At 42.8% G+C, this 26,155-nt stretch overlaps 1 protein-coding gene across 1 annotated transcript; it reads left to right on the forward strand.

The window, feature by feature from the left end:
• Positions 1–10,824: 10,824 nt before the first annotated feature.
• Positions 10,825–24,971, forward strand: LOC123251568 (vitamin D 25-hydroxylase). The gene is made up of 5 exons (XM_044680869.1): positions 10,825–11,085; positions 15,511–15,652; positions 18,531–19,163; positions 20,660–20,989; positions 24,616–24,971. Exons 1-5 carry the CDS (start codon positions 10,825–10,827, stop codon positions 24,789–24,791), a joined length of 1,542 nt encoding a protein of 513 aa, XP_044536804.1. The 3' UTR covers positions 24,792–24,971.
• The last annotated feature ends 1,184 nt before the right edge of the window (positions 24,972–26,155 follow it).

Consider the following 26,155-nt stretch of genomic DNA (forward strand, 5'->3'; position numbering starts at 1 on the left):
CACACACACACACACACACACACACACCACAGCTTTTAATTCCCCAAACTGAGGGAGCTTATAGACAGCAAAGGAAGAGATCGCCCCAACCCCCGACCCCCACCCCCACCCCCAGCACCGCCCACAGCAGACTTCTGACCCAAACAAAGTTTCGCAGTCTCCGCAGCCCGTCTGAGGGTCTCTTGGCTGGTGCCAGCATCCTCTGCTCAGAGCCAGTGCCCTGGGTGGGAGCAGCAGTCAGGGCTTTCTTGGTCAAACAAGGGACAGTTCTCTTTGATGGAATTAAAAAAAGAATTGGGAAAAGGGCACGATCGTGTTGCTAGTGTTCAGGAATTCAGACCGTGGTCGCCCTTTCAGGGCTGGGGCCAGGCAAGTGCCCTTGCTTGGAAAGCTGAGACCTGCTGCTGATTTGCCCTCATTTTTGTATTGCCATGTGAACTCAGTGAAAGAGGAAGAATTTAATAAAAAATCATTTTCTGGAGATACTGAACAGCTGCCCTCCGCTGGGTCCTGGCCGGATCTCTGTGCTACACTTCATCTCTCTCTTAGCCATTCCTTTACTCCAGGGAAGGTCGGACTTGAAATATTTTAGACCATTCCCTTTGAGGGTGGGCGCTAGGGGAGGGGTGACAATTCCATTTAGCTCCTACAGTAATCGTCTTTATGAAGCTAGTTTCTATTGATTTTAAGCAGAGGACTCCTCTCTCTCTGGAAATTAAAAGACAAATATGCAAGCACAAAGCTCACTCTTGCAGACACAGTGGGCAGAAAGCTGACGCGGGTCCACATACATTCATATGGCAGAACCCTGGCTGTTACTCTTTGAGGCTAGCTCCTCACTTCTTGAACGGAGCTACAAATCACACCCTCAAAGTGCCATCTTTTCCAAGTTCTCCTCCCCTAAGATTATAGATATTGAAAGGCTGTTTTTCAAAGCCGAGGTCTAAAATATGGCTTCTACACCAATCCAAGAGTGAGAAAGGCATTACAGAACAAGAGTCTGCCCCACCCTTCTCCTCCCACCACCACTCCCCCTCCCCAAGATTTAAGCACTATTTAATTGAGTCCATTCTCCAGGGTCCCCAAAGAAGGCTGAACCTCTGGAAGAACAGAGCCCTCTTACATCAGAGGCCCTATTTCTTCAGGATGATGGGAAAAGAGGATGAAGAATCACAACCATGACCCAGAGGCATCCTCTGCCTGCTCCTAAGGTTCTTCTGCCCTTCCTATCCCAGGCAAACCTGGCCAGGCCAACACAGACATGAACTTCATGCAGGTAGGGATCCTCCCTAGCGCTCTCTTGCAACAGCTAGATTTGGAAACAAAACTGGGGAAGGGGGTACTGTGATGAAAACTTTAGCTAGAGAGTCACTATTCCCCCAAACTTTACATCCAACAAGAAACTGCTTGTAGCTGGAAGGGAAATAGAAAATAAAGGTGCAATATATTAACTTGGGGTTTTTTCTCATTAACTTTAGTAAGTGAGCATTCCTCCTGGGGTGTGGGTTAGACTGGATAGCCCCTTGTGGTGCCCTACAACTTGAAGATTCTGCCACTCCTCGATTATGTAGCAGTGGAGTCTCAGGCAGATTTGGTAAGCTGCTCAGCACAAGCACTAGCTTGGACTTCTCTCAGTGTCTTCTTCTTATTAAATCTACATTTCAGCATTGACACTAATTTATGTGCTGCCTGTCTTCTCCTGCCATGTGAGGTTTCTCTTCTCCTGGGTTCAGGCTTGGCACAAAGAAACAGGTAAGCAGTTCTGTTTGCTTCAGACTTTCCCAGTTCAGAAGAGAGATGTACCCAATGATAGGAGGCAAATTGTCTCCAGGCCCAGGGTAATCAGTGGGATATTTATAGCTTTATAGCTGGGAAACATGGATTTTTTCTTTTTGTCCTGATAAAACAATTTAGAGGAAAATAGCATAATTTTTTAATGTCTATAAGAAAATGTGAGGGAGAAATGCTGTAAAGGTTGCAAACAAGAAGCCCATCTTAATTACTTTGGCTTATGCTGGAATTTCATTTTTTTGTGGACTATAGTGTTTTCTATTGCCTAAATTTAGATTTACCAAAGCTCATGAGCAGAATAAATTTGAAATATAAAGAAGCATGAGCTAGGGAGGTAAGAGAACTGTATTCTAGATCTTTCTTCGCTATTAACTTGTAAGTGACCTTGACTACAAGTAATAATACTAGCTAGATTTATACCAGGCTGTGAAATTTGCAGAGCTTTATACATTAGATCTCATTTGACCCACTCTGCCCTGTGTCTCTCACCTTCCAAATGAAAGGTTTGGCTGTGGACCTGTAGGGAAAGCATAGCTCTCTGGAGCAAAAGAAGTTGGGTTCAAATGCCATCTCTGCTGCTTTCTGTCCACGTGACCTTGGACAAATCATTTGACCTCCTGTTTGTTCACTTTCTATCTGAAAAATTAGGGGACTGAACTACATGGTTTCAGGGGTGCCAGTTCTCCATCACAGTTTTCTCGTTTGCTTCCATTTCCAAGTTTCAATGAATATTTAGTGAATATTCGCTTTTGCCTCCTTGCAGTCAGGTCAGTCAGTGCTGGCTTTTGCCTGGTTAATATGTCTTGATTTATGGACGCACTAGTTCCCCCTGGGAATGTAGCTCAGAGAGTCTGATTGAAGGTCAAGGGAAAGATCTTTTCCATCAATTCCCCAGTGAGCCACGTTTTTTAGTGTCATAGCATTGAAAGGACTAGAGATGAAAAAATGCAGAGCCAATACAACGATAGCTGGAGTATCAGGTGATCTGCACTAGCTTTTGTCCACCTGACAACCAAAAACCAAAAAAGGGGAACAGTCTCAGTATCAAAACAAAATATTTTCAAATGATCAAAAAGTAACTGACACAAATATAGAATACCAATGGCAATCCCACTATTGGGAATATAACCCCCAAAAAGATGAAGACAGAAACAATTTCCAATGTAACAAAATAGTCAGAGCAGCACTCTTTAAGGTATTGACAAATTGGGCACAAAGTAGTTAACCATCTACTGAGAGAGGGCAGGAAAAACTATTATCTATGAATGTATAGTAGTGGCAAGTAGCATGATAAATAAGATCAACTTAAAGAAATACGGAAAGATTTGCATGAACTGTTGCCAAACAAAAAAAAATTAAAACAATCTCTTAAAAAAAAAAACAAATAAAGACAACTAAATGGCTCAGTGGATTGAGAGCCAGGCCTAGAAATGGGATATCCTGGGTTCAAATTTGGCCTCAGCCACATCCTAGCTGTGTGACCCTGGCAAGTCACTTAACCCTATTTACCTTAGTTACTTCATTTGTAAAATGAGTTGGGAAAGGAAATGGCAAATCATTCCAGTGTCTTTGCCAAGAAAACTCCAAACTGGGTCATGAAGAGTAGGACGTGACTGAGAAATAACTGAATAACAGAAAAATGGAGAAGGCTTCCAGGGTGAGAGTGGGAGGAAAGAAAGTGAATTGATTCCATTTCTCCCACTTCACGTATTCACTGTCTTTTTAAAAATCTATAATCCAATAATCATTTACACATAAAAATTGATTAGTTTGAGAGAGGAGAGAGAGAGAGACAGAGAGAGAGACAGAGAGAGAGACAGAGAGAGATGCCAACCTGTTTGTAGAAAAGGGTACTCTCCTGGGAGTTCCCTATATCAGTGAAATTAAAGGTCCAGGCCCTATTCCTATGATGGTGAACCTATGGCATGAATGCCAAAGTTGGCATGTAGAGACCACAAGCACCCAGCCCCAGCCCCACCTCCACAACACGGGACAGAGCACTGGGTCTCTGAGCCACCTCACCACCTAAGCTTCCTACCTTTCCCACCAGGCTTGGGCAGCAGCCCCCTCACTCTGCCCACCCCCAGTCCGGCTGGGCATAGGGATCCATGGCACCAGGATGCAGCTCTCCAATTCACACAACCTGGTTGGAAGCCCAGCCCCCATTCCCCCAATGCAGAAGGGCAGGGCACAGGCACAAGGTCCCTAAAAGGTTCCAAAAGATTTGCCATCACTGCCCCATCCTTTTTATCAGTAATAGTTCCTGAAATTTATAAAGAAAAGGAATCAGTTTCTTATTTCCAGGATGATGTTCAGATGGCCTATTTGACTTCCTTTTCTTTCTACCCTTGCATATCTCATTTCTGGAAATTGTCTCCCAAGGGATCTCAGCAGCACTTTGAAAAATCCTTCCCTTATATGTGCAGTAATCAAACCAACACTCATGAGGAAAAGGTAAACAAGCTTAAGAAATCAATACCCTCATACCCCAAAATACTGCCAGTCAGTTTAAATTAAAATATAAAGGACCCCAGAGCCTGAGAGGCTCAGAGTACCTGAGAAAAGGTCACTGGTGAATAAGAGGGAATTGATTTGTTTTTCCTGATCAGATCAGCCCTTTGAGGTGGTAGGAAAGCCTCTCCCTCCCCATGCCCAGCACTGTAGGAATTTCCTGTGGCTAGGGCCTTCAGGATTGATGAAAGGAGTGATTATATGATCACAGATTTAGAACTCAGAATGAACTTTTTTGTGTCTTGAACCATATTTTGGTAATCTGGGGAAGCCTATGGAACTATGGCTGCCTCCTTAGAGTAATGTTTTCAAATGGATAAAACAAAATACACAGGATTATCATGAAAACTCATTATAATGAGATTTAGTTATCAAAAGATTCTGATTGCAACATAGTAATATATGTTTGCTAATGTATTAAATAACAAGACAAGGTATTTTTAAAATATAAGCTAAAGGTAAATTTTACTTTTAAAAGACACTGTTACTTTCTAGCTGTGTGACCCTGGGCAAATCATTTAGCTCCAGTTGTCCAGCCCTTACCACTCTTCTGCCTTGGAACTGATACTTAGTTTTCATTCTAAGAAGGTAAAAAATTTAAAAACAAACAAACAAAAGACTTTGTTACTTAGTTTGTATAACAACATTAAACTGTGGGATTGTCTTTAACAAGGCAAGAGAAAACAGAGGGGGCAAGGAGGAGGGAGAGATGGATGAAGAGATGGAGAGATAATCAAATGAACATCCATTCGGTTTTAAGGTTTTTTTTTCCCCTTGGTTACAAGTATGGATAACCCCAAAATAACTTATGGGAAGAGAGGAAGTCTCATCTTTCTCCTCATCATTTATGCTGGGTACCAGAGCACAGGTAAAGAAATTCAAAATCTCTTTTGTTTTCTGTCCCATCCTATGCTTCACTCTCTTCTGGGAATAATAACAATGTCATAAAAGCTTAGACTCAAGTCAAGCAACCCTTGTTCACATCCAAGCTGGACAATCTTGAGGATAACTTCCCCTTCTTAGCTTCCTCTCTATAGATACTAAACTCAGAAGATCTCTTAAGTTCCTCCCAGCTCTGGATCTATGAGTCTAGAATATGACTTCTGTGATAGAATAATAGAAAAAGAGAACAGGAAGATGTCATGTTTGTCTCCCTTTCCTAGTTATAAAATCATAGACACAGAGCTAGAAGGAACCCTAGGGATTCATCTAAACCTCTCATTTTACAAATAAGGTAACTCAGGCATAAGGGATTGGGAGGAGAACAATATCTACTTTAGGTTGGGCATTGTGCTCGGTGCTTTTCATACATTATATTATTTGAGAGTACAAATAAGGATATTCTATAAGATGGCATTAAAGTAGATTTCTCATTGGTGAAATATCACTCACAGAAAGCAACCAGGTCATTGAATTCAGTGGCAAGAAGAATAAGTTCCATTTATTTTTATAATGGCAAAAATGTTACTGTATTGTGTATACAGTAATTTGCCTACTGAATCTATCAAACACTGTAGACTCCTTAGGTAGTACTAGAGGACCCTCAAATAAATTTAAAGTAATTTGACCAGAGTTACCATTAATTGTGAAATTTCAGAGGTAGCTGATAGAATTTGGAGAGAGGAGGCAAGGACAGGGAACCTTTTTTCATAATGATGACTCAAACTTTCTACAAAGCACAACAACCCTGTGAGGTATCACTACCCCTATTTTACAAAAGAGGAAATTGAGGCCGAGAATGAAGTGGCAGTTGGTATTATAGCTGGGACTAGAAGTCTTCTGACCTCCAAGTTCATTAGACCATGATGTAGCTCTAGGCTGCAAATGCTCTGGGGAAGGCTCCCATCTAAACAATAGGGAAACATTTATGAATTATTTAAAAGATACTGAAGTGCTAAGGACATGATCCATCTGGGAATATAGTCTGGTTAATCTCCTGTCCACTGAATGAAAACAAATAAGCATATTTGACAGGATGGGATCAAAACAGATTTCTCACTGGTAAAATAATAGCTTACAGAAAGCGATGGCAATGGCTAAAGCAATGGCAAGGAGAATGAATTATATTTGTTTTTATAAAGGAGGAAATGAAAGTGTGTGGTGAGTACAGTAATTTGCCTACTGAAGTCATCAAACATTGGAGACCTGTAGCAGACTCCCCCCTCCAAATCAAATAATTTTTAAAAATTTAAATACTATGTGCACGTCACTGCCACTGCTACTCTGTGATATACAGAGATAGTTACTTTAAGAAGCACAAGTATATTGTAAATATATTTAATATTGATGGAACCTTGAAATGGCTCCAAGATAGGCAGATCAGCTTATGTCCCACCCCTCCTTCCACAAACATCTTTATATGGTTTAAAAGGGTAAATCAACATTGAAAATAAGTCTCTTGAAGCCTGGGTGTGTTCCTCTGGGTCTTACTAGGTTAGGCTACTCTTTTCATTTTTCTCAGAATGTTTTAAAATTTTTATTTTTATTCCCAATTTAAGCATCAAACAGAATGAGTATTTGTATATACACAGGAGAAAAGGAACAGACTAGAGATCAGTGATGGCAAACCTAAGGCATGGTGCCAAAGATGGCACACAGAGCATTTTCTGTGGACACATGCGCTGCCCTCCCCTCACACCGCTCCCCACCCCCAGAGTTGTTATCAGCCAGGCAAAAGGGCTCAGGTGGAGCTACTCCCTATCAGATGCCTGATGACATTTTTTCCCATCACCCTCCCCTCTACCTAGCAGCCCAATGAGAGTCCTTCCTTCCTCCTCTGCTATGGAGGAAACTAAAGTTCTCTATGTTATGTAACACATTTTTTCTTTTTTAAGTTAACCTGTAGCTTTCAAAGCTTGTATAGCCTTCCTTCTATTCTGAAATCTCCATTTTGAAAAAATGCTTCAGTGACTCTTGTAACAACCATACATCTCAAGCAAAATGAATTCTCCCAATGGCTCTGTCTGAAAATGTCTTGCTCTACATTTTGAGTGGGGCTTCAGTGGGGAGAAGGGCAGCAGTCCCATCATGTTCCCAGCCAATGTCCTTCTGTCTTGAAAATGATATGGAGTTGTGGTTTTAATAAGTAGCTACTTTTCTACTCGGCTAGCAGCCACAAGGATGGAAATGGGAGGATTGATGGTTAGTGACCCATTGGGGCAATTCCCCTCCTGGCTGACACCACCATGATTCAACCAAATGCTTACCCTAGGACCTTCTGCTTTTTTTTTTAAACACTCTTTCCTTCTGTCTTAGAATAGACACTAAATATTGATTCAAAGGCAGAAGAGTAAAAAGGACTAGACAATTGGGGTTAAGGGACTTGCCTAGGACCACACAGCTAGGATGTATCTGAGGTCAGATTTGAACCCATGTGCTCCCATCTTCAGGCCTGGCTCTCTATTTACTGTGGCTATGTAGCTGCCCCTACCCAAGGGTCATCTCACCCTTGAATATGCCTCTTTTGGGCATAGACCCAAGTCAACCATGCTTCATTCCCCCTCTGGTTGCGTTCTGTCTCTCAAGACTTCCCTACCATGTTCCCACAATGTACCTTTTCCCTTCTCCCCCTTTTATGTGTCATATTCTCTTTTCAGAATATAAGTTCCTTAAGGGAAGGGATTATCTTTCTTTTTTGCTTGTATTCATATTCTAGGTACTTAATACAGTACCTGACACAGCAAGCCTGCCTGCCTCGGGTGCCCTGGGGATGACTGATTCTAAATAACATTTACTCAGTAATTAACAGCAAAAGGCAAACTGCCTAAAATATCGAGGTTTTGGCATTAAAGGAATAGAGTCATTTTTCAGGTTCTGAAATATGCCAGAAGACAAAATCAGTGCATATTGTTTTTCAGTTTGGATGAATTAATGACCATTGATAATTGGGGCTTCCTGTCAAAACACTACTCAAAGGCTAAATGGAATTTAGATAACTGAAATGGCTGAATATAAATAAATAACATAACGGAAATAATCATGAAAATCACCTATGATGATTCAGATTGTAATTATGCCAAAAGAAAAACACTTGCACTCAAAAGAAGGAAAAAGAAATGAGAAACTAACAGGACAAATAAAGAATCCAAAGCATTTCTTCTGTTGACAGAGCAATCCCTCGATTTTCCTCCCAGAACCCCCAGAAAATGTAGATTTCAAATCTCTTCTCTTTCTCCAAGCCACTGCTTTCCAGTTCTACTCCCTCTCTTTGAATTGATTAGTTAACCTGATCAGACTCACTCAAAAGAGATGCAATTTCTACAGGGCACTTCCTTAAAACCTTTTCCTTCTTTAAAAAGCAAAACAAAACTTTTTGGTTCCTTAGCTGAGACTTGCCAGTATGGGAAGAAAGTGTAAGTGCCTTGTTGTGGTTAGTAAGAATGTATGAGGAAAAGGAGACATTTCTAAGCTTTATCACCCTGGCCAAGTCATTTAACCTCAATTGCCTAACCCTTACCACTCTTCTTAGAACGGATACCTAGTATAGATTCTAAGAAAGGAGGTAAGGGCTTTTTTTTTTTTTTTTTTTTTTTTTTTAATATAGGGGAAGGCTTGCTGTGTCAGGTACTGTATTAAGTACCTAGAATATGAATACAAGCAAAAAAGAAATATAATTTTTTTAATATAAGGCCTAACCCTTACCACTCTTCTTGGAACAGATACCTAGTATAGATTCTAAGAAAGGAGGTAAGGGCTTTTTTTTTTTTTTTTTTTTTTTTTTTTTAAATATAGGGGAAGGGGCAGCTAGGTGTTTCAGTAGATAGAAAGCCAGGTCTGGAGACAAGAGATCCTGGGTTCAAATCTGGTCTCAGATACTTCCTACCTGTGTGACCCTGAACAAGTCACTTAACTCCAGCTTCCTAGCTTCTACCCCTCTTCTGCCTTAGAACCAATATGTGGTATCCATTCTAAGACAGAAAGCAGAGGTTTAAAAAGCCAGCAAAAGAGAAAAGAATGCAGTGGGGAGAGACAGTAAATGAGACATCAAAGCACCCCACCCCACCAGATATCACCTAGACCTAGGACTGGAAAGAATGTCAAACAAAGCCACATCGATGATCCTGGAGGGGTAAGGTAAGTAAGCTGGCATCCCAAGGGATGCAGGAAGTAGAGACAGAGAATGTAGAGGTTGGACCCAAGCTTGAATCCTTCTAAACTGCTAACTGTGAGACCTTGGGTAAGTCTCCTTGCTCTCTGACACTTCGAAATTGCTCATCAGTCAACCGCGGTGGTTCCCATAAAGAAGCTCTTGGTCCCTACCAGTTTGAAAGCCTGGCTTCTCTTTACTGGCTGTAAAATGAGAGCATTAATAATAGCCTATCCACTATGCCTAAAGGGCTCTAACAGACTGCCTGCCCTTCAATCCAGCCATACCATTACTGAGTTTGTACCCCAAAGAGATCATAGATAAAAAAGATTTGTACAAAAATATTTATAGCCGTGCTCTTTGTGGTGGCAAAAAACTGGAAAATGAGGGTATGCCCTTCAATTGGGGAATGGCTGAACAAATTGTGGTATATGCTGGTGATGGAATACTATTGTGCTCAAAGGAATAACAAACTGGAGGAATTCCATGTGAACTGGAATGACCTCCAGGAATTGATTGATGACTCATGTTAAAACCAGTTGAAATGCACATCTGCTATGGTGTGTGTGTGTGTGTGTGTGTGTGTGTGTGTGTGAGTGTGTGTGTGTGTGTGTGTGTGTGTGTGAAGGGGAAAGTAAAAACATGAATCATGTAACCATGGAAAATTTTTCTAAAAAATAAAATATTTAAAAAAGTAAAATAAATGTTTCCAATTAAAAAATAATAATAATAATAGCCTATCCGCAAGTATTTGTGAAGTGCCTGCTCCGTGGAAGAGAGAAATACAAGAACAACAAAAGCTCCCCACCCAAGGAGAATTTCCAACCCCGTAACTTTCTTGAAGATGTCATGTTCCCTTGCATGCGTCCACATAGTTCTTTCTCGAGCCCCTACCTCACCATCTCTCAAGACCGAGCCTGGAAGCCAGGAGTCCAATAAGTCGAATGACAAGACGAAGGGCGGGAACAAGGGAAGTGGGGGGAGAAGGGGGCGCGCAGGTTTCTTTTGGTTTCTTCTGTGATTAGAGATCCTATAAATTGGTCTTTTGAATTCAGTGCTTTGGTAACTCTGCCCATCCAAAGTTGGGAAAGTCCCCTTTGCGCGAAAAGTACAATAAAATCTCTCTTTTATACTTCGGCTTTCTGACTCCGAGATTATGTATTCATTTAAGTGGAGGGATCCAGCGTTCGCGACCCCGTCCCCCACACTGGGAATACAGATACCGAGAAAGCCCTACTCAGACCCTCGAGGAAGTCAACGTGGCCAGCCTTGGCTAGCCAAAGGGAGCCAGCCAGATCACCTGGTAACCGCTCCGGACTGGCAGCCAATGGGAGGCGCCACGACGGGGCGGGCAAGCGTGACGTCACGGTACGGCGCCCAATTGGGGTGGGCAGTGAAGCCCGGAACAACGAGGAGGATGGACCTGAGCTCCCGGCATGCGGGTTCTTAGCGGGCGCTACGGGGACGGCTGGGGGCCCAGGGGGCCCGCGGAGCCGAGAGAAACTGCGCTCGGTGCCTCCATCATCTTCTTCTTGCTGCTGCTTCTGCTGCTGCTGTTGCTGCTCCGGTCCAGGCGGCAGGCCCGCTTCCCCCCAGGCCCTGCGGGGCTGCCTTTCATTGGCAACATCTTTTCCCTGGCCGCCTCCTCGGAGCTGCCACACGTCTACATGGAGCAGCAGAGCCGCGTGCATGGCCAGGTACCGCCTCCGCGCCGCGCCGCGCCTGACGCTGGCACCGCCACCAGGCCTGCCTGAGAGCACATCTCAGCCCTGGAGAATGGAAGATCGCCGAGGCTTGATCCACACCCCTGCTGATGGCCCCTTCTCAAACCTTGGGGTCCACCTCTGAGGCCGTCAGCTCCTCTTTCTCAGTGTCTGTCCCTGGGTCACCATTTCCTTTCTCCTGGTGTCCACCCCTTGAGCCAGCATTTCTTCTTTCCTGTTGTCCACCCACTGTAGCCCTCACCTCCTTTACCAATGCCCACCACTCTGGCCATCACCTCCTCTCTTTCAGGGTCCACCCACTGTGGTCATCACCCCCTCTCTCCTGATGTCCACCACTCTATCACCTCTCTTCTCCCTATTCGCCACTCTCTCTCCTCCCCCAAATGCGTTAGATGCCCTGACACTGGTTGGGCTTCCCTAGTGAGAGGTGCCCTCTAGGCTGGCCCCCTGGACTTTAGAATGGGTAACCCTCCACTGTGTCTGCATTTAGTTAATCGTTAATTGGAACTCTCTTGTCATTAGAATGTAGAATTTGAGCAGCAAGTAAGTGAACTTAGAACATCTGGGCCAGGGGTTCTTACCCTGGGAGAGCTTTGAGCTTTATTTAAAATATATATATATATGNTGTTGTCCACCCACTGTAGCCCTCACCTCCTTTACCAATGCCCACCACTCTGGCCATCACCTCCTCTCTTTCAGGGTCCACCCACTGTGGTCATCACCCCCTCTCTCCTGATGTCCACCACTCTATCACCTCTCTTCTCCCTATTCGCCACTCTCTCTCCTCCCCCAAATGCGTTAGATGCCCTGACACTGGTTGGGCTTCCCTAGTGAGAGGTGCCCTCTAGGCTGGCCCCCTGGACTTTAGAATGGGTAACCCTCCACTGTGTCTGCATTTAGTTAATCGTTAATTGGAACTCTCTTGTCATTAGAATGTAGAATTTGAGCAGCAAGTAAGTGAACTTAGAACATCTGGGCCGGGGGTTCTTACCCTGGGAGAGCTTTGAGCTTTATTTAAAAAAAAAATATATATATATATATATATATATAGTTATATAAATAAAGAGATGTAGATGGATAGATAGAGAGGCAGAGTAAACTAAACTGGATACTACCACTGGTAATAGTATGACAGCAGTGGAGTCCAGATAGGTGGCTAGGGCAAGATCAACTGAGGCTTGGCACCTAGCTAGATGATGTGACACCTCCCTCCTTTATAACAGTACCCAGGCAGGATCCTTCAGGTCAATGGATGGTATCCCTTCAGGTCCCACCTGGGGTTGATTGATAATAGATTTGGGCTCTATCAGCCTTGGTAACAGTTTATCTGACTGCATATCTCCCTTCGCAGAGAAGCTATGAAATAACCACTCCAGGAAGGTACTTGAAAGGCTTTATCTATAATTAGCAAAGAGGGGTATTGGGAATGGATAGAAGAATTGGGAAATCCTAACTACTTTATGATAATAAACTCTAGAGCTGTAGGCAGGTAATTGCTTCAGGATAGTTAGCTCCTCTGGCTCAGCCTGGCCACAGCCAAACCAGAGTAAGCAAACTGCTGCTTGATGTCTTTCAGCTTCTTCTTCTTTCTGCTAGATGTTATGCCTAAACAGCCTTCAGGATATCCACCCCTTTCCACCCTCTTCTTCTTCTCCTGCCTACTTCCCAGATCCCTCCCAGGCCCTGGGAAACCTAGATAACTACAGATGATTTGATTTCCTAATATCTAGGGGCAGTAGAATCAGAAGAGTGATGGTCTGGGTACAGGTTGACAGTGCTAGTAAGGTACAAGACAGGAGGATCTTGCAAAGTTGAGCTCAGCAAGTCACCAATCCCCAAAGACCTGGATCCACAGATCTCAAGTCCAAGGGAAGGAAAGGAACCAAAAGTCAGGGCTGCCAGGGTATTTATACCACCCTTGGCCAACCACTCTCTCCCCTGTCCCCTGTCCTCACGGCCCCTGGGAACATTCCAAGATCCAACGGACCTCACCTGTCAATCATGGGTGAGACTCTCTGCTCCCAGAACTTCAATATAACAATATATATATATATATATACATATATGTGTGTGTGTGTATGTACATATATATACATATGCATGTATATATATTAGATAGATAACTATTTTAATATAATTAGTTTCTCTTATAATACTAAGTAGTTATTTATACATTGAAAAATACGTTTCAGAGAAGGAATCTGGGGCCATTAGGTGACCAAGGGGATAGAATACCAGGCCTGGTGCCTGGAAAACCAGAGTTTAAATACAGCCTCAAACACTTATAAACTATGTGACCCTAGGCAAGTCACTTAATCCTATTTACCTCAGTGTCCTTATCTGTAAAAATGAGCTGGAAAAGGAAATGGCAGACCTCTTCAGTATCTTTATGAAGAAAATCCTACATGGGGTCATGAAGAGTCAGACATGACTGAAACGAATGAATAGGCTTTACCAGACGGCTTGGAGACAATGATATAAACACTGATATAGGCCAAAATAATTTTGTACATGAAGAACCTGGCTGTAGGTATACATAGTGAATGGTGAATAAGGAGCACAGGCAGGATGGGAACTCTCTGTGCTCTCTTCCACTGCCTTTGGTGGGGAGGACACTCCTAGTAAAACCCTGCAGAATGAACTATAAGGCCTGGGAGCACCGTGTGACACAATCATACCTTTCCTGACAACTGCTTTCTAAAAGGGAGCTGGTTCTTTGTGGCCATTTAAAGAGCCTGGAGCTAAACAAGTCTGTCTAGAAGTCCCTCCCCTACCCCACACCCCCTTTATTTAAGTAAGGCAACACCTGAAATTTCATTTAATCTTTTTTTTTAACTGTATACTAGGTGCCCCTTCACCAGGGTTCGTTGTTTATTAGGGGGGCAGGAGACAAATCCCCAATCCCCTCTTTGATTGCTTCCCTGAACGATGGATTTAGAAGTGTGGCTGGTGGTTATGGCTGTTTCTGAGGTTCTTGGGTTTAGAATCCTGGGCTGTTCCACTTGGTCTGAGGAGATTTTGTAGTTGAAGGAGGTGGCCAGGGTCTGACCTGCCTGGCATATATGCCCCAGCCTATCCCTCAGGGCTAATGGCTGCTTCAAGGAGGCTGTAGGCTTGCCTGTTAGTGATCATGGATCAGAGATTTAATAAATGGGATGCTAAGCTCTGGGGAACAAAAAACAAAAAGGCAAAAAGCAGTTTCTGCCCTCAGGAAGCTTCCAATCTCAAGCAACTGCAGACAAGTTAAAAAGCACATTTCAAAGGCAAATGACTCCTCAGTGAAAGACCTTTTCAATACTTCACAAGGAGAGTCATCGCTAGCAAGAGAGGTCCCAAGAATAGAACTATGGAAAGAGTGATCACTAGAGGGGGAGTCAAAGAGCCCGAGCTTCTCTCTGAGCCAACATCTTCTATAAAAGGACATTTTAACCACCTGATGGGACTGTTGTGAAGAAAGTAACTTAAATGCTTTCTGTAAAGGGCAGCTATTATGAAGGGTAGATGTGAAACTTGTACACAGAGGTACACTAGTCAATAGGTAACAATTAAAGTTGTTCAGTTGTGTTCATTTGGGATTTTCTTGGCAGAGATTCTAGAGTGGTTTGCCATTTCCTTCTTCAGTTCCTTTTACAGAAGAAGAAACTGATGCAAACAGGGTGACATGCACAAGGTCACCTAGTTAATAAGTGTCAGGCTAGATTTGAAATTGGGTCTGCTGGACACTCTATCCACTATGATGAGGAATGAAATAATGAATAATACAAATAAATAAAAATCTGTGCAAATACAGCAGGAGTAAAAAATGTTCAGCTTTGCCTAGAAATGAGCAATAAGCAGAATTCCTTTTCCTTTTCCCAGAGGCCAGACTAACAACAAATGGGGCACCTTCCACTGACCAAAAGGGTTGAAAGCGATAGGAACTGTGCTAGAGCTGGGAGGAACCTCTAACATTTTTTCTGATTTCTTTCCCCTCATTTTACAGAGGAGGGACCAGGCCTAGCATTTGGCTTAGTGACTTCCATGAGGTCACCTGGTCAGAAGTAGCCCCCCCCCCCATCTCTTGACTTTTCACCCTATGCTCTCTTCTTCTGCCCACTAACCCTGAGGAGGGAGGCCCAGAGCTGATGGGGTGCCACCTTGGGGCAAGGCCTAGCAGAGAGGAAGGCTCTGTGGTCCTGCAAAGACTTCACCTATTTCCAGCAATAAAAAATTTCTAGCAAAAAAAAAAATCTTTTTATTGGCAATTAAAAAGCTTGGAAAAGTACTTCACTTATTTCCAGATAGTCACTTAAGCCCTGACAAAGCCTAGGAGAGAATCCTGAGATTTCCCAAGTGGTCTTTTCCCCAGAAGACATGACCTTTAAATTCTGCTTTTCCCCCTTTTTTCTCTTTCCAAAGATTTTCAGCTTAGATCTCGGAGGTTTGTTCACTGTGGTCCTGAATGGCTATGATATGGTAAAAGAATGTCTTGTTCATCAAAGTGAAATTTTTGCTGACAGACCTGCCCTTCCATTGTTCAAGAAGTTGACCAAAATGGGAGGTATGTGTATTTTCAACAATTGAAGGATTTAGTAAAAGATCTTAAGCCTATTTTAGGCATTATTTGGTTTGAGAAAGCACAATCCCAAAAGCCATGCACAGCCCAAAATACCCTGCTCCTACAGACTTGGGCAAATGAGATATTTGTAACAGTGTCCCGCAGAGCATGTGCAGTTATTTCCTACTTTCCTCCCTCTCTCCCTCCCTTCCACTGAGCACCTTCCCTGAGCTGTAGCTTCCTTAGGTGGAAAACGTAAACAACATTTGTGCAATTGTAAGAAGGAAAAATTAAGTAATTATAGATATATAATAGAATGTGTGGCTGCCAGGAATCAACAATTCAGGTTGATTCCGTAATTAAATCAGACCCAAATCAGCATCGGGTTGAGGAGTTTATTTACAATCTGGTAGGGTAAGAGTAGGAATAAAGAAAAAGGGAGAGGCTAGTCCAGGCCAAAGGCCTGGACGGAGAGAGAAGGTTAAAAGGCTAAATAAATGAAGCTGTAAGCCACAAGGCCCAACAGCCAGATAGGCAGAGTTTAGAATTGGCCCAGCTAGGCCAAGGAAGCCAGCCTAACTTACCCACGTGACTATATAGAGTGTAAGCTGTCTGTGGTCTCAGGAGATGCTTCTGCTCCCAGTTCGAGAAGGCAACTGCCCCCACAGGAAGTTCACTAACTTACTTAAAGAGATCGTGTCTTTCATCACTTCCTGTGGTCCACCTCTAATTCAAATGGACAAATGGCAGTTTCTACATTGATTTGGACTGCCCAAAGGGCAGTCCCTTATTCTTGATTTGTTACTTATTGTCACGTGTGGGTAACTCGTCTCCCCTCCCCACTAAGGGAGGTTAGGATGACATCATTTCTACGCCTAGGATGGGTAGATTTTTGACTATTAATGGGCTCGAGCTAATTCTATTTACACACAACCTTCTTTCTTCATGGGGTTATTGTCGGTATTGGATGACATCATTTGGGCCAAGTACTTCATAATCCTAAAGCAGCATTTAAATCCTAAATGGGGATTAGAATTATTATCCATTCTTTATCTTAGAATATCCCAACTTATTAAAGGAAAACAGATGATTTAATTCAGTTCAACAAACATTTATTAAACCCCTTTAATATGATGAAAAGGTCATGGCTCGTATGCTCTTCTAATAGAGGAAGGGACTTGTATACAAATAATCATACAGACTAGACAGGAAGTACAGATGAGAGGGATATTTAAATAATTTGATTCAGGAACAGCCACTTCAGGGGATCAGAAGAGACTTCCTAGAGGATGTCAGACACGAGCTCAGTCTTGAAGAAAGGGAAGGATTTCAATACCAGAGATGGGGATGTATTTGGTGCACTGGGAACAACATCTGCAAATATGGAAAGATGGGAGAGCTCAGAATGAAAATAGAGAATGATTCCAGGCCTGTTTGAGTTTATGAAAGGCCATGGTATGGGGCAGCTAGGCGGCACAATGGATAGAGCACCAATCCTGGAGATGGACTGAGATTCAAATCTGGCCTCAGAAACTTTCTGGCTGGGTGACCCTGGACAAAGCATTTAACCCCAACTGCCTAGGCCTTGCCGCTGTTCTGTCTTAGAATTGATACTAAGACAGAAGATAAGGATTTTTTAAAAAAATAAAAGAAGCAAAAGAAAGGCCATGGTATGAGTTAAGGTGAGAAGTATAGGCTGGAGCCAGACTGGGGAGTGCTTACACACTGCACCAGTGAATTTCTACTTTATTCATTAGGCAAAAACCAGCATATGCATGAGAATAAGGGAATGGTACAATCAGGGCTAGGATTCTTTTTATAGACAAGGAGTTGTGTGAAAGATGCTGGATCAGAGGGAGCAGGTAGGTGGGAATTGGTGTGTGTCAGACACGACTGACAGGGGGCCTGGGCAGAGGCAAATGAGACCCAGACATTAAGGACCATAGCAAAGCTTTATTGTGGGGAAGGAAGGAAGGGTGGAGAAGAGGAAGAGAGAGCAAGGGGGTAGCCCCGCAACCTGTAGATGGCTAGGGGTTCTCCTCCTGGGCGGAGAAGGGGGCAGTCTTTTATAGGGTGGTGGTCTGGGACTAGGTAACTTGGGTTGACTATTGGACAAAGTTGAGGTACTTGGATGAAGCTAATTAGATGGCCATAAGGAGGGGGAACCCCGGTCTCTAGAGCTGGGAAGTTCTCAGGCCTGATGGTCAGTGATGTGGGAGGTCATTTCTATAGGCCTGACAGGGAAATCTTGTTATCCTGCCAGGTTTTACTATTGTAGAAGTTTCTGTCCCAGGCTCGGGCAGGTGCTGGGAGAAAGGGGAAAGGGAGGGGGCTTTGGTCCCAGGATCTGTCAGTATGGGCTTAAGCCAGTGGTGGCAATTGGAAGACAAGAGAGAACAGATGGTGTCAACCAGATGGCAACTGATTAATATGGTGGGTGAAAGTCAAACTTTTAATCTGAGGGACTCTGAGGCTAGTGGGAGAACCTCAGAGCTTGAACAGCCAGAAGAAGGGGTAGGTTGAGCAGAGAAAAGATGACTTTCATCTTGAGTCTACTGAGGCCAAAAATGTAAGAAGGAAAATTTAGGTATTTATAGATATATATTAAAAATATGTGGCCGCCAGGAATCAACAATTTAGGTTGATTCCGTAATTAAATCAGACCCAAGTCAGCATCGGGTTGAAGAGTTTATTTACAATCGGTAGGTAAAAGTAGGAATAAAGAGAAAAGGGAGAGGCTAGGCTGGAAGCAATGTTCCAGGGTCCACCTGGGTCTGGAGCTTGTAGGTTCAGAAATGATCTGTGTGGGCTCACACTGGATGTCTAAAGCTGGGTTTGGGCAAGAGAGGGGAAAGGATGAGAGATCAGTCTTCCTTTTCAGGTTTGCTCAACTCTACCTATGGCCGGGGCTGGCTAGACCATCGAAGGCTAGCCGTGAACAGCTTTCGCTGCTTTGGCTCTGGTCAGAAATCCTTTGAATCCCAAATTGCCGAAGAAGCCAAATGCTTCATTGATGCTGTGGATACGTACCAAGGGAAACCCTTTGATCTTAAACAGTTGATAACCAATGCTGTTTCAAACATCACCAACATGATAATTTTTGGAGAACGTTTTTCCTATGAAGACACTGAATTTCAGCACATGATTGAGATCTTCAGTGAGAATGTGGAGTTGGCTGCCAGTGCCTCAGTCTTCTTGTACAATTCTTTCCCCTGGATTGGCATCTTCCCCTTTGGAAAACACCAACAACTTTTTAAGAACGCTGCTGTGGTCTATGATTTTCTCTCTAAAATTATCGAAAAGGTATCTGCCAATAGGAAGCCACAGTCACCTCAGCATTTTGTAGATGCCTATTTAGATGAGATGGACAAAGGGAGAACTGACCCAGGCTCCACATATTCCAAAGAAAACCTGATTTTCTCTGTGGGAGAACTCATCATCGCCGGAACAGAAACAACCACCAATGTACTAAGATGGGCAGTTCTTTATATGGGCCTTTATCCTAACATTCAAGGTGAGAAATGTTTGAGGCTTTGGGGCAGCTTTTATGTGGGTGGAGGGGAGAGCTCAGTTATCAAGGAAAGGGTACTAGAGTTGGACTCCCACAAGCTGGGTTTAAATGGCAGCTCATGTTTACTACCTGTGTGACTTTGGGCAAGTCATTTAATCTCTCTGGTCTCAGTTTCAACTGTCAGATGAGGGAGTTGGACTAGATGACCTCTGAGGCCCCTTTCAGCTCTTTGATGTAGAATCCACATTCTGAGCTATTTCTCAAAGGATAGACTAAGTACAGGTCTGCCCAAAGAAGAGAAGACACAGAGCATGACTTTTTTTTTCCAAAATAAAACATTTTCTCTTCAGGGTTTGTCACTGTATATCAGACTTTACTAAGGAAAATGGAAGCACCACAGATTGGATGTTTTTTAGGATATCATTTACTTTTTAAAAATTTTACATGTAAAAATTTTATTTCTTTACATGTAAAAATTTTTAACCTTCCTTTTATTTTTTAAACCCTTACCTTCCATCTTAGAATCAATGTTGTATATCAGTTTTAAAGCAGAAGAGTGGTAAGGGCTAGGCAATGGGACTTGCCCAGGGTCACACAACTAGGAAGTGTAATTGAGGCCAGATTTGAACCCAGGACCTCCCATCTCTGGGCCTGGCTCCACACTGAGCCATCCAGCTACCCCCTTAATCTTCATTTAAAAAAAATGTTTAGTCTAATTCTTTCCCTTTCTCCCTACTCTGCCCCCTCCCTGAGATATCGAGCAATCTGATATAGATTTTCCATGTGCAATAATGTAAAACCTTTTTTCCAATTTAGTCATTTTGTGAAAGAAAACTCAAACAAAAAAATGCAGAAAGAAAGCAAAATATAGTATGTTTTGGTCTGTATTCAGACTCCCATCAGTTCTTTCTCTAGAAGCAGATGGCATTTTTCATCCAGAGTCTTTGGGGGTTGTCTTAGATCACTGTATTGCTAAGAATAGCTGGTTTTTACAATTGTTCATTATATAACATTGCAGTTTCTATGTACAGTGTTCCAGTTCTGCTCAGTTCATTCTGTATCGGTTCATGTAGATCAGTGATTCCTAAAACGGGTGCCACCGCCCCTTGGTGGGTGCTACAGCAATCTGGGGGGGGGCGGTGATGGCCACAGGTGCATTTGGGGGTGATGAATAACTGTAAGGGGGCGGTGATAGTATGTGACAGGGGGTGCTAAGTAATATTTTTTCTGGAAAGGGGGCGGTAGGCCAAAAAAGTTTGGGAACCACTGATGTAGATCTTTCTGGAGCACCACAGAAGCTATGCAGTACATTTTAATTGTGCATATTGTCAGCATAACTCTTCTGTTCTGAAATCTCCTTAATAATGAGAATATTCTCGATATTATCCCATGGTATCTTCAACTTCAGGTTACAAAGGGTTTCATCATGGAACTCAAAGTAATGGAAAACTTTATGATTCTCATCAGTGCCTAATAACTTGAACCCTTTCCTCTAACAGCGCAAGTTCACAAAGAGATTGACTTAATTGTGGGTCCCAACAGGACACCTTCTTTGGAGGACAAGTCTCAAATGCCATATACAGAGGCAGTTCTGCATGAAGTTTTGCGGTTCTGTAACGTCGTCCCACTAGGGATTTTCCATGCAACTTCTCAAGATACAGTCGTACGGGGTTATTCCATTCCTCGAGGCACCACAGTGATTACCAATCTTTATTCTGTGCACTTTGACAAAAAGTACTGGAAAGACCCAGAAGTATTTTATCCGGAGCGATTTCTGGACAGCCAAGGGCAGTTTGTCAAGAAAGAAGCACTGGTTCCTTTCTCACTAGGTAAGATCTGTCTGGGTTGGGGGGAGGTTTCTGGAATCCTTAGCTGGTCTGTAGCAAGAAGCCTCAATGCTAACATTTATCAAAGGGACTCGTCCCATTGCTTTGCCCCAGAACATCTTTGTGAATGGCCAAGAAGCCCCCTATACTAACGTAAATTTGATCATTTTGTAACTATAGCTAAGCTGTTCTTTGGAACAAACACAATGTCTATGGCCAGGCTTTCCAACTTTCTAGGGTCTGCCCAGAGCGGGTACTCCCCTTGCCCAGGCTTTAAAATCTCAGAATCACTTCCACACCTGAAGGAGGCCATGAAGGCAGATATGATCTGATCATGAGCTATTCCTGGACTGGAAGGTAGTATTAACTTTCAGTATGAGAAAATGCCTTGGTTTAACTGTTTAAAACCCGCCTCTATCAAAATAATAATAATAATAATAATAACCATGGCTTCATATTAAAATCTTTATTTGGTTACTTTTTTGAAAAAAAAAAAGAAAAACAAAACTACAATTTTATTTTTTTAATTTTTTTAAAACCTTTACCTTCTGTCTTAGAATCAATAATGTATATTGGTTCCAAGACAGAAGAATCGTAAGGGTTGGGTAGTAGGGTTAAATGACTTGCCCAGAGTCATATAGCTAGGAAATATCTGAGGCCAGATTTGAACCCTGGAGCTCCTGACACCAGACCTGACACTTTATCTACTGTGCTGTCTAGCTGCCCCAGGAATAGGATTCTTAGCACAGCCATCATCATCATCATCATCATCATCATCATCATCATCATCATCATCATCATCATCATCATCATCATCGCTGCTAATGTTTATAGAGTGCTTTCAGTTTGCAAAGCACTTAACAAACATTACCTCATTTTATTATTACAACATCCCTGGGGCATAGGCACTATTATTATCACCTTTTTACAGAGGAGGATAGAGGTTAAAGTGACTTGCTGGGGAACACCCAGCTAGTAAGTTCCTGAGGCAGAATTTGAAATCAGATCTTTCTGGCTCCAGATTTAGCCCCCTGTCCATAGTGCTAGCAGCTGAAAGGCCAGGGAGAACATCAAGCAATCAACTTTTGTTAAGTACTACACTGTTAAGTAGCACTGGGGATACAGAAAAGAGCAAAAGACAGCCCGGCTCTTCCAAACTAATGGAGAACACAGCATGCAAATACACAGAGCACAAGCTATATACAGGATAAATAGGAAATAACAAGGGAAGGCAGGCACTGGAATGAAAAGAAAGTGGGAATACTTCTTGTAAAAAATGGAATTTTAGTTGAGATTTAAAAAGAAGCCTGAGAAGTTAATAGGAAGAGATTACGAGGAAGAACCAAAGAAAATGCCAAGAGATGGAGTGTCTGGTCATGAAACAGCCAGGGAGCCATTCACTGGATGGAAAAATGTTGGGAAGAAAGGGGTAAGAAGACAGGGAGGGGAGCAGGAGACTAGGTGATAAAGGGCTTTGAATGAAAAAAGAGCATTTTGTATATGGTCCAAGAGATATAATAGGGATCCCTGAAGTTTATTGGGTGACATAGCCAGACGTGGACTTTAGGAAAATAGTCTGGGTGGCTAGATTGGGGAGAGATTTGAGGCAGACAGACTCCTAACAGGCTAGTTCAATAGCCTGAGTGCAGGGTGATGAGGTCCTGAACCAGGCAGGGACAATGTCAGAGGAGAGATCCTGCAAAGGTGAAATTGGTAGGCCTTGCCAACTGCTTGGATGTTGGGGGTGAGAGGATGGAGTTGCCCTCTACAGTAATAAGGAGGATAGGAGGGAAGGAGGTTGGGGGGAAACCTAAGTTCAGTTTTAGATATATTTTGAGTTTAAGGGGTCTACTGGCCATCCAGGTCAAGAAGCCTGAAAGGTACTTGGAGATGTGAGATTGGAAGTCAGCAGAGAGACTGGGCAGGATGGGGAGATTTAAGAATTAATAAACTGGAGGAATTCCATGTGAACTGGAAAGACCTCCAGGAATTGATGCAGAGTGAAAGGAGCAGAGCCAGAAGAACATTGTACACAGAGACTGATACACTGTGGTACAATTGAATGTAGTGGACTTCTGTACTAGCAGTAACGCAATGACCCAGGACAATTCTGAGGGACTTATGGAAAAGAACAATACCCACATTCAGAGGAAGAACTACAGGAGTGGAAACACAAAGTAAAACAACCGCTTGAACACATGGGTGGATGTGGACATGGTTGGGGATGTGACACTAAATGACCACACCAATGCAACTATCAATAATATGTAAATAAGTCTTGACTGATCACACAGGTTAAAACCAGTGGAAATGTGCGTTGGATATGGGGGGAGGGGTTGAAGGGGGAGTGAAGGGGAAAGTAAAAACAGGAATCATGTAACCATGGAAAAGTTTTCTAAAAAAATAAAATATTTAAATCTGGGGGGAAAAAGAATTAGCATTGAGATGGTCATTAAATCCATGGGAGCTGGTGAGATCACCAAATGAAGTAGTACAGAAGAGAAGAGGGCTCAGGAAAGAACCCCCAAAGGACATCGATGGTTAGAGGGAAATTAGATGAGGCTGGGGGCAGCTAGGTGGCTTGGTGGATAGAGAGCCAGGCATGGAGAGAAGAGGTCCTGTGTTCAAATATGACCTCAGACACTTCCTACCTGAGTGACCTTAGGGAAGTCACTTAACTCCAATTGCCTAGACCTCTCTGTTCTTCTGTCTTGGAACTGATACTTCATGTCCATTCTAAGAGAGATGGTAAGAGTCTTAATAATAAAAATAATAATAAAGATTAGGCTGGAAGAGAATTAGAGTTAAGATTGTTTGGAGAAGGATCCAGCAAAGGAAACAGAGAAATAGTCAGATGGCTTTAAGGAGAACCAGGAGAGTGTAGGTATTCTGAAAAACTGGGTAGAAGAAAGTATCAAAGACAAGAGGGTGATCAACAATGTGAAAGGTCAAGGATCAAGAAAAGATTATCATTTAACAATTAGGGAAACTGAGTCTCAGAGACAGCAAGACTTGCTTAGCCAAGGCCACACAGTAAAGCAGCAGCAGAATCCAACTCCAAATTCCACATTCTCTTCACCATGTTGCCTGACCTAGCTTCACTGCTATAAAACAACTGAGCAAACAAGGAACCTTATGATCTGTTTAAAGAGACTGCCCATTTGGTCTGTGACATGGAAATGGATTTATCCTTTATCTTTAGAACAAACTCATAGCTCGGAGGGGATGCCCTGTTATAGAGCAGCTCTGGAGTATGATGCTACCCAGTAAGACAGAAAACATCTCACCCAGGGCTTTCTCTTGCTAGCTGCCTTCTCTGGGCAAGCTGGACTTGGGGCTATCTGCAATGCTAGTCCTCAATCAGCACCAATAAGGACCCTGAGAAACAAGGCTGAGGCCCCACAGAATCTGTGCCAAAGCACCCTTCCTTCCTTCAATAGCTGGGCTTGGCACATAGCAGGTGCTCGGTAAATGTTCACTGAATGATGGATTGGGACCACTGAATTCTTTGTCCTAGCACCTCCATTAACTGATGAATAATAAATGTTAAGGTGGGTGGTGGAGAGAAGGCATTGATTGATTGATTGATCTTGAAGAAAGGTTGATTTTGTTTTTCTCCTTCTACTTAGGAAGAAGACATTGTCTTGGAGAACAGCTGGCCAGGATGGAAATGTTTTTGTTTTTTACATCATTGCTTCAGCGATTCCACTTACATTTTCCACCCGACTTAGTTCCAACTCTCAAGCCCAAATTAGGCATGACATTGCAGCCACTGCCGTACCTCATCTGTGCAGAAAGACGGTAGTGGTCACATCTGGCCAAAAACCAGATAATATGAAGACTGGGATATTCAGACTCTGAAAGGTCCCGGCAGAATTTGAGCGAATGTGATATTATCATTACTTTATTTGAAACAAACAATTTTCAAAAGTCTAAATTGATCAAATCTGGCCTCAGACAATTCCTTGATGTGTGACCCTGGGCACCTCCCTTAACTCCCATTGATCCTAGCCCTTACTGCTCTTCTGCCTTAGAACCAATACACAGTATTACTCCTAAGACAGAAGGTAGGGTTTTTAAAAAAAGTCTAAATTGAGAAACACAAATGTAAATGATTTGTACATAGGTTTCTAAATATACAGTTGTACTCCCAAACCTACCTTTCAAACTCTGACCCCTTTTCATCAAGATTCCTGATCTACTTATAAATGTCAATCCAGGAGGAATATAAATCCAGAGAGAGGGCTTCTAGCCAATCTCCTGCCTCCTCCTTGGGGGCAGAGTTACGGCAGGAATAAATATGAGGAACAAGGTTCTGAAGGTGGTGTTGGTAGACACCAAATGCTGGCCCTTCTTCCTGGCTTCAAGGTCAAGCCCTTGTCAAAGTAAAGTCATTCCTTGCCTCCAACCTGGAAGAACTGAGTTAATGTTAACTAATGATGCTAATGTTCATGAAATAAATAAAATCTTGGATTCCTCTGTTTGTACAGGTACCTCGCTGCCTAGTCTTCTCTTTTAATGGTTGTTGGTAAGCAGAAATAGTAATGGATTATAGTAATCATGAGAATGCCGTCTCCTTGGGAGAAAAACTATTCAGTACTATTGGTTATTTGACATCCTGTAAAATGCCAGTTGACTTTAAAACTAGCTGTTTTTATGGCTGTGGGCAAAGTTTAAGTGGTCCCACCCAGTAAAGAGGATGAGAAGAACATCCTCCCCATAACAGAAAGCAAGGAAAAAGTCCATCACTGTAGTGGCCAGAGGAGAGGCCTGTTTGGGGGAACCTTAAAGTGAAATCAAAGTTGTATATTTCCATATGTAAATACACAGAGCTCCCATTGGCTTGAGTTGGTGATGATCAGACTGGGAGGTGTCCTCCCTTAAGCAGGACATGGATCATAGGTGTAGTGTTAGAAGGCATCTCAAAGGTCAGTTGCTCAACTCTTTGTTTTACAAATGAGACAAACCTGGGCCCTCTAACTACAAACCCAAATCAGTGTCCTTTACACACTGGCAAATGGAAGGATGGCAGAGGCTCACAAAATCTGAGGAGTAGAAGATGCTTCTCAGCTTTGGTCATTGAAAGAGATAAATTTGATCCTTCTTCCCCTCCATTAATGGATTTGACTCAAAAACAGAATCTGGATTTGGAAGAATGCCTTGAATCTT

The sequence above is a fragment of the Gracilinanus agilis genome, chromosome 6 (assembly GCF_016433145.1).
Source record: "Gracilinanus agilis isolate LMUSP501 chromosome 6, AgileGrace, whole genome shotgun sequence".
Lineage (NCBI taxonomy): Eukaryota > Metazoa > Chordata > Mammalia > Didelphimorphia > Didelphidae > Gracilinanus > Gracilinanus agilis.